The sequence below is a fragment of the Aquarana catesbeiana genome, linkage group LG01 (genome assembly GCF_042186555.1).
Source record: "Aquarana catesbeiana isolate 2022-GZ linkage group LG01, ASM4218655v1, whole genome shotgun sequence".
NCBI classification, from domain to species: Eukaryota; Metazoa; Chordata; class Amphibia; order Anura; family Ranidae; genus Aquarana; species Aquarana catesbeiana.
The window spans coordinates 927,362,905-927,372,361 of NC_133324.1; the positions used below are offsets into that span (position 1 = coordinate 927,362,905).

At 39.9% G+C, this 9,457-nt stretch overlaps 1 protein-coding gene across 1 annotated transcript; it reads right to left on the reverse strand.

Moving 5' to 3' along the window:
- Positions 1 to 2,564: 2,564 nt before the first annotated feature.
- Positions 2,565 to 8,164, reverse strand: LOC141128118 (vomeronasal type-2 receptor 26-like). The gene is made up of 2 exons (XM_073615209.1): positions 8,008 to 8,164; positions 2,565 to 3,466 (listed from the first exon to the last, which is right to left on the reverse strand). Exons 1-2 carry the CDS (start codon positions 8,162 to 8,164, stop codon positions 2,565 to 2,567), a joined length of 1,059 nt encoding a protein of 352 aa, XP_073471310.1.
- Between the last annotated feature and the right edge of the window lie 1,293 nt (positions 8,165 to 9,457).

A 9,457-nucleotide genomic window follows, 5' to 3' on the forward strand; every position in this document is an offset into this window, starting at 1 on the left:
AAGCATGGGAGAGAGATCTGGAGATGTCATTCTCCCAAGAACAGAAGGGCAGGATTTTGCTATTTAATCAAAAGGCATCAGTAGCAAGTAGATATCAGGAGGGGGGTTACAAAATTCTTACCAGATGGTATAGAACACCGAATGTACTACATTGGATTTACCCCCAAGTGTCCGATGTCTGCTGGAGATGTCACGAAGCAGAAAGTACAATTTTACATATTTTTTGGGAATGTACAAGAATTAGAGAGTTCTGGGAAATGGTTGCCGAAACTATTAAAACAATAACAGAAATCCTCCTTGGAGATAGACCGGCAACTTATTTGCTGGATATCCCTATATCAGTGGAAAAATTCAAACATTTGCTGCTGAGACATCTTTTAAGGACAGCTAGGGCATGTATCCATGCTCTGTGGAAAAAAGACAACCCTACAACTAAGGCACAATGGCTTGCTAGAATTGCAGAAATCCAACAAATGGAAAATCTCACTTTGGCAATGAAAGATCAAGATGAGAGATACCGGACAACATGGGCCCCGTATTTGGTGTACAGGGAGAGATTAGAATGACATAAAAAAATCGGATAATGAAAATAGAGGATCGAGGTGTCTGGTGGAGAGGAGAAGAGAGGGGAGAAGTAGGAAGTGGGGGGGTACAAACTTTCTACCCTCCGTTGTTCCCATTTTTTTTTTTTGGGCTAGGGAGGGAGATGATAATTTTTAATAGGGGAGCGGGCTAAAAGTAGAAAAAGGGAAATCACAAGAAATTATAGAGCCAAGCAAAGGTAATACAAGATACACAGATGGATAGAATTACTTAGGATGTATTAAGAAGACACTGTGTGTTTGTAATGAATTGTATTGTGAAACCTATGAAAAAACAAAGAATTTATAAAAAAAGTATGTCACAGTACACGTTGGCATTCATGGTTCCCTCAATGAACTTTAGCTCCCCAGTTCCGGCAGCACTCATGCAGCCCCAGACCATGACACTCCCACCACCACGCTTGACTGTAGGCAAGACACACTTGTCTTTTTCTCCTCACCTGGTTGCCGCCACACACACTTGACACCATCTGAACCAAAAAGTTTATCTTTGTCTCATCAGACCACAGGACATGGTTCCAGTAATCCATGTCCTTAGTCTGTTTGTCTTCAGCAAACTGTTTGCGGGGTTTCTTGCGCAACATCTTTAGAAGAGGCTTCTCTCTGGGATGACAGCCATGCAGACCAATTTGATGCGTATGGTCTGAGCACTGACAGGCTGACTCCCCCACCCCTTAAAACCTCTGTAGCAATGCTAGCAGCACTCATACGACTATTTCCCAAAGACAACCTCTGGATATGATGCTGAGCACGTGCACTCAACCTCTTTGGTCGACCATGGCGAGGCCTGTTCTGAGTGGAACCTGTCCTGTTAAACCACTGCATGGTCTTAGTCACCGTGCTGCAGCTCAGTTTTAGGGTCTTGGCAATCTTCTTATAGCCTAGGCCATCTTTATGTAGAGCAACAATTCTTTTTTTCAGCTCCTCAGAGAGTTCTTTGCCATGAGGTGCCATGTTGAACTTCCAGTGACCAGTATGAGAGAGTGAGAGCGAAAACAACAAATTCAACACACCTGCTCCCCATTCACACCGGAGACCTTGTAACACTAATGAGTCACATGACGCTGGGAAGGGAAAATGGCTAACTGGGCCCAATTTGGACATTTTCACTTAGGGGTGTATTCACTTTTGTTGCCAGCGGTTTAGACATTAATGGCTGTGTGTTGAGTTATTTTGAGGAGACAGCAAATTTACTCTGTTATACAAGCTGTACACTCACTACTTTACATTGTAGCAAAGTGTCATTTCTTCAGTGTTGTCACATGAAAATATATAATAAAATATTTAGAAAAATGTGAGGAGTGTACTCACTTTTGTGAGATACTGTATATGTATATATATAGCAACCCCAAGATTAAGGACCTGCAAAAGGATAATTTACAGCAAGGGCAAGGCATTTTGTCTAAGCAAATGCTAGCCATCTTGTAATTGTTAAAAAGATGTATAAAGTGAATACGGTGTCATTCAGAAAAGGTAACCGTTTGAACTGGATTCAATTATGATTTTGTCCAATAAATATAGAGTTATATAAAAAAGAGTTATAGAGTTTTATAGGGTTATAAAAAATAAATGTGACATTTTAATTGTTGCTAGAACACCTAAGTGTAAAAAAACAAGAAGATAGATTTTTATTAAGAAACTGAAATGGTGGTATAAATGCTTACTGCTTAATAAATTGCAATTGAGTTTTATATCTTACTTATTTGTTTAATGTAACTTTCAATATTATATATTTCTCTATCATCATTGAAATAAAGAAAGAAAACAGTTTAAATAATTTTATTACATATAAAAAAGAACAATAATAAAATCTTTGTGATAACTTTTTTTTGTAGAACAATTTCTGCCTAATCAATCTTACTGAAAACTCTGCTCACGTATTCTATGCATAATGAGAATGATGAGGTGGATTTCCTTTCAAATTCAATGTAATTGTAAACATAAATTCAATATGAAAACTAATTAGGTTTTGGTTTGTTTTACTAATTTACTTCTTGAATTTAAATCTGGTCTCACCAGGATAATATAGCATTTGGGAATAAATATGCAACCCAAAATTCCCAAACTAGAAGCTATTATAGCAAATATCTCTACAAGCACAGTGTTCTTCCCTGTAACACTCATATAGACTGGGATAAAAGCGATCCAGACACTGCAGAACACCAGCATGCTGAAGGTGATGTATTTGGCCTCATTGTAACTGTCCGGTAAATTTCTGGCCAGGAAAGCCACAAGAAAACTCACAGCTGCTAGAAGTCCCATGTAACCCAGGAGTATGGAGAATGCTAGAGTAGATCCTTCATTACACTGAATAATAATTTTCTCAGCATATAGGTCAGTGTTAGTTTCTGGAAATGGACAGGCAGTCAACAGCCAAATGACGCTAATTAAAACCTGGATAAATGAACAAAGAAAAACCAAACAGTTGGGTATTTTTACTCCAATATATTTTCTCCAGAAACTTCCAGGCTTGATGGCCTTGAAGGCCATGTAGACCATAGTAGTTTTGGCTAGAATGGAAGATACAGCAACTGAAAAGATGATTCCAAAGGATGTCTGCCGAAACATGCAACTGATAGGTCCAGGCCGACCCAAAAACAAAAACACACAGAGGAAGCTCAACATGATGGAAACCAGGAGAATGAAGCTCAAGTTTTGATTATTAGCTCTGACCACTGGAGTCTCTCGAAATACAATAAAGACACAGAAAATAGCAGAGGTTTTAACAAAGAGTAACACAGAAATAACTGAGACTGTGAGAGGAACCGGGTCATTCCCATAAGACAGAAATTCAACGGGTTTTGGTACACATTGGTTGTTATTTGGCCACTCATCTTCTGAACACTGATGACATGAACCTTTATCTAAAAGGGAAAGTCTATAGTGTAAAAAACTACTACAGTACCTTTATTTCAAACATATGTTTACAAACAGTTGGAAATTGAGGACCATCTTCCACTACAAAGCCAAACTATTTTTCCACTGTTTACTGGAGGTCAGATACTAGATGGAAAGGGAGTCATCCTTGCTTCTAATAGACCACAGGAAAAAATATACAGTCATGACATCATGAGTATTCTCTCATCTAAGTACTTCCCACTAACGGATTTCACCTACACAGGCTTAATTGTAGCCATGCACCCTGAGCCTGGAACTGTTTGGTTCAGTGAAATAAAGTTGTAAATACTCATGATATAATCGGAATTCTGTTTTATCTACAGAATAGTTTTTTTTCACAAAGTTAATAATTCTAATAATACCTAAGGTTTATCTAGGCATACACATTTTGAAAAAAACTAAAATTAATAAATATAAGTGCAAACTATATGATACTCTAGTAGAAGTTCATATGCTTTTTTCTGGGAATCATTTGAAATAATTTTTGACAGAGAAAGAGACAGAGAGTTATTTTTTGTTTTAATGTTAGCAGGTTCTAATAAGGTACTAGTCACTAGGATTTGTTTTTTTTGGATAAAATAGGGCATTTTTAGAACCTCGGTTGGTGGTAATTGCTATCTGTGACAAATGGAACTGAACTGTCAATCATCCTTGGCTCTGACATGAGGAAAAACAAGTCCTGGCTCTACCAACATGGCCACAAACACAGAGCCACAGTGCTAAATAAGACATTGTGGGGTTGTTTTACTAAAGGCAAATAGGATGTTCACTTTGCAAGTGAAGTTGCACTTGAAGTGGGTATTTTCCCCAGAGCTTAGTGAATGAGATGACATTTCCCATTGCAAACAATACTGAATCACATGACAAAAAAAAAAGCATTTTTGCTTAAATGTGATTGAATGATGGAAGTCAGCACAGCTTCTCCTCATTTGGCTCTATTAGCCTTTAGTAAGTCATCCCCTATAAGTCAGCAATGGGTAAATATTATCTGCAGGGAGACAACAGGCAATACTTGTACTAGTTATTTTCCCCAAACCTACTTGTGAATGGTTTAGCAGCACTCTTTCCGACTCAATTTTGTTTCGATGGTGGAACAAAAAGTGCTCATCCTTCTATATGCATTGCTGTATTGTATGCTCCATATCGTTTACACACTCCATATTACTTACACATAGTTTCCACACAGCCAGTGCAACTGTTAGTTAGCTTGGTCTAAACAAATTATTTAAAATTAATGAAGCCTGGATATCAGCTTTAAAAGAAATGATGATAATAATATTATAGCTATGAAAAAATATTTTTTTTTTCACCTGTCTCATTGGATATTTCCCCCTCTGGACACTGAACACACTGAAAGCAACAGCGATGAATCCCCTTCTTCATCACTCTTCTGGAGCCCAAAGGACAGTCTTCAGAGCACGTAGACACCGGAATCTAAAAAACAATCATATTAAAAAAAAAAAAACATTGTAACAAAACCTCTGCGACTGAGAGGTAACATTTTCGCTTCAAAATGTGGCATTGGACACACTTTTTTAAAGCACTCTGAATGCCAATCAAAGCGCCTCTTGCTAAATAAAATAGTTAGCTTATAGTCCAGTTCACACTGTTGCATTTGCTTTGCTTCAAAAATTATACCCAGTGTTGCTTTCTTGGTGCTTCAAGGCATCTCCAAAGCTTCCATAAAAATCCCAATGCTCGCTAACAGTACCTGCAGCATTTGAGGGGCTTTTATTCAGTTAGCTTCCTTTTGTTTTGCAGGTATGAGATATCTCAGGATGCACGGAGAAACCAACAAACAAACCAGAAAGACATCATCAGTAGTCCCTTCTGGTTCATGTGTATATATTCTGGGAATGTCTGGTGCAGACATCACATATGGTGTGAAGCATGGAGCAGCAGAAAAGTAAGTGGGGGTTCAAACTAGAGCAAAGCAACTAGCAGATGGCACATGTGATGTGCAACATGGGAACGCTATAGTGAAAGGTGAGCTGGGACCGGAGAGATAGGACTGTGCTGCAGAGGGTCAGCAGAGTAGGGGGACCAGAGCAGGAGAAACTAACAGATGTCAAACATGATGAGCAGCATAGGAACAATACTGGAGAGAGAAAGGACTGAGTGGTGGAGAATTAGCAGAGCTGGGGGACCAGGGTGGGAGAAACTTGCAGATGTCACATGTGGTATGCAGCATGGGAGCAATATAGCGGGAGGTAAGCGGAAACTAGAGAGGGGGGGGGGTCAGCAAACCAGAGGATCAGGTCTTTTTTTTAACAAACGATAACGAACGTGCAGAATCCGAAAACCGAAACATCTGACATAAACAAATGCTTTATTTTAATTTTCTTTGCGACAACAGTTCGATATAGATAGGAGATTCTACATGACGCTGATAATAGCGATCTGTGTCCATCGAACCTGTGGTCAATGTGCCTAACCTTAGCTCTATTACTCCAAGATTATTCTACGTAGAGAGAAAAGATTCGACATTGAGAGAAAAGATTCAACATTATTGAGACAATAGCAAAAAAGGTCGAATGTGCCTAACCTAACTCTATTAGTCCAAGATTATTCAACATAGAGAGAAAAGATTCGACATGAAGATTTGACAAATTTAATTCGACATTTATGGTCAAATGCTCCGCCCATAGGCTATAGAAGAATTCTAATGTTGGTTGACTAGTAATAATAATTAATAAATATAATTATTACTAGTGTCATACAACATTAAAATTCTACTATAGCTTGTAGGCGGAACATTCGACTGGAAATGTACAATTGTGGCGTTGTCCAGTTTAGCTGCTCCGTCAAATCTTTTTAGAACATTCGACAGACACCATAAGCCTTCAATAATAGATTCAACCTTAATTATTTCGGATTTTTGACGGAGCAGTTTAGCTGCTCCGTTGAATCTTCTTAGAATATTCGACAGACACCATAAGCCTTCAATGATAGATTCAACCTTAATTATTTTGGATTTTCAGACGAATGCATTTTTTAACAAAACAAAATAAAAAAAACGATTTTCGGGAGTAACTAAATAAATTTATTTTTCGGACAAAAACGAAATTCCGAAACAAAATATTTCAGTGTGCACATGTCTACTACTGAGTGGGGCATCAGACGAGCTGGGGGTACTACTGAGCCAGGGATCTGCTGAACAAGTGTACTAATGAGCTGGGGATCTGCTGAGTGGGGGTACTAATGAGCTGGGGATCAGCTCTAATGAGTTGGGGGTATTACTGAGCTGGGAACACTACTGAGCCAGGGTTCTCCTAGGCCCCTTTAAAACAACTAGAAAATCTAAATGCACATAGCTTTTGCCAAGCTTCATTAAAGCTTCAAAAAGCTTTGCAGAAGCATCAAAAACACATAAAAAAAAGCATGTTGAAGTGGTAGGCACTTTAACTTGTGTTAAAGTTGAAGCAATCGTAAATGAGCCCTAACAGATCAGAACTCTGTACTCAGGTGTTGGCAGAGACAGAGCACATCTCACTCCAGCATATAGTATAGCTTACAAGTAACACCGCACACTGTATTAAACTCTGATGTAAAGTAAATGAAAGACAGGCTTCAGCTCAGATCCCCACCCATCGCTTATGTCCCTCTGATATTCATTTTTTTTTTTCAAATAGATTTTTGTTTTTTCAATAGTTTTTTTTCAATAATACATCAGTAGAAACTTTGAAATGTTCAAGCTTAAATAAGTGCAAGCATTGTTACATTTATATATATGCATTTCAACATAGCACGCTCAGAACAAGGCATATGTACTCACTTTGAACTATGGTTAACATTTGAGTAAAGAAGGAAAATAAAAGGGAATAAAGGATATAGAAGGGAGGGGGGGTGTAAGGGATGGACAGGAGGGGGGGGGTGAGGAGGGGGGAGAGGGAAAGGGAGAGAGCATCACTGTAAATACATGTGTTGTAGCAATTCAAACCAAATTTATAGTAGTATTTTCAAAAGGTTGTCAGGTAAGTCTTTTAGCATACCATTGTTCCCAGAGGAGCCATAGGTTATGTGTATATACATAATCATCGGCGTGGGACACCTCTGCCATGTCTTTCACTTCCTTTAGAGATTCATATCCTGCTTCCACCAGATATGTAACAAAAAATTGGGGATGCAATCTCAGAATTTTACTTCAATCTTCATGCATATACAAGACTGCACAGTTTCAGACAGGAACTCTGTCCTTCATCAAGTTGCATGTTGCATGCAACTTGATGAAGTTGCAGGACCACGTCAGACTTGTGATGAAACGCGTCATGGGGAGCGATGTGCTGAAGTCAGCGCGCTGTTAAAGTTTTGCTTGTATCTTAGCCGGCCGGCTTATGTTCTACACTGGTTACTATTTACCCATATGTAAGTGATACTTTTTTATTTAATAAACATCATCTGGTTTTACCTATGGCGATTCTTTCCTCCCTTCCCTTTAGGTTGGTATGATCATCATTATTGAGTGTGAATGTGAATGCTAAGTTCTCCGACCATCCTTATGATCAACAGTCTATAGTGGTGTATGGAGGCTGTCTGTGGTTTGATCGGCCATTGGAGGTTCTTGGAGGAAAAGGCCCTGGCTGGTTGTTAGCCACAAGCTTCAAAGCTTGTACAGCTGGTAAGCGTGCATTCTTTGTGGTGGTGGATTCACTATTGTCCGTCATAGTCACAGGAGAAAGTCACAACACATTGTGTTGGTTCACTCACCTTCCTTCCATTGGAGGACATTCAAGATTTCTCATTCATATTGAGGACTCTTTTGTGTTTTTGAAAATGGGGGTTTGCCTCATTTAAATGACTAAACTGCCTGTGTGTCCCATCCCGAAACAGATTACAGAACAAGATTCCTCAAAAAATGGGACTTTGAATGGACGTCAGGCAGTAATAAGTATAAAAATTACAAAATTTGAAGGCGCATGTGCGGCGGCTCCATGGACTTTTGCAAGATTTGAGAGCTCCGCACCGCTCCAGCCTGCACTCTCTGCCACAGCCAACAGATGAGGATGATTCCGTCGACCAGGCCCCTCATCATCTGCCGAGGACCCGAGGAATCCCCCGCATGATCGGGGGACAGTTAGATGGGATTTGATTCCGGGCCTCCGACCGCGGCCTCCGCAAAAATGGTGGCCGCTATTGCTGCATGAGGCCCAGTCCAGGATCCAGAGGAATCCATCCCTGATTCATCAGCCCAAGACTCACACACAGAGGGTCCGCATCTCCCATCAGTGAGTAACCTGCAGGCTCTGTTATTATCCCCCACATCCACAGAATCGCTGATTGGCAGGACTCTAGAAGGTCTACCCCTTACACCAGTGGATGATTTTACTAACACTCCGGACCATCCAGGAGCTCCCCTCTACCCCCACAGACTTTTCATCTTTAATGGAGACATTCTCAAAAATGCTCTCCAGAGGACTTGCCCAAACTGCCTCACAAATTGCATCTACAATACAGGTGGATCTGAACCACCCTTGGAGCTAGAATTGAGACGATCGAAGCTAAAACTGACCAAACTGTTTCCATTGCCGATCAGAATACTGACAGGATTCAAGAACTACATGAACAGTTAGACATAGCTTTCTCAAAACTGTACGATCTCAAAAATAGATTGCGCAGACACAATTTCAGACTCAGAGGTCTCCCTGAATCATTTAAGGAAACCGACAAAATCGTTCACTCATTTATCAAAAATCTGATCGCTGACATACCAGAACATCGTCTGGAACTGGACCATGCTCACAGGGCCCTCCAACCACTTCGCCAAGATGGTCTGCCCAGGGATATAGTGGTAAAGCCCTACTTTTTCAGAGTCAAAGAGGAGGTCAAGCGTAAACCCAGGAAAACAGAAAATCTTTCTATACAAGGCCACCCCATTCAAATATTTGCTGACCTCTCTCCTTACACAATACAAAAAAGGAGATCCTTAAAACCGCTCTTGCAAATCCCGTCTCAAAAAT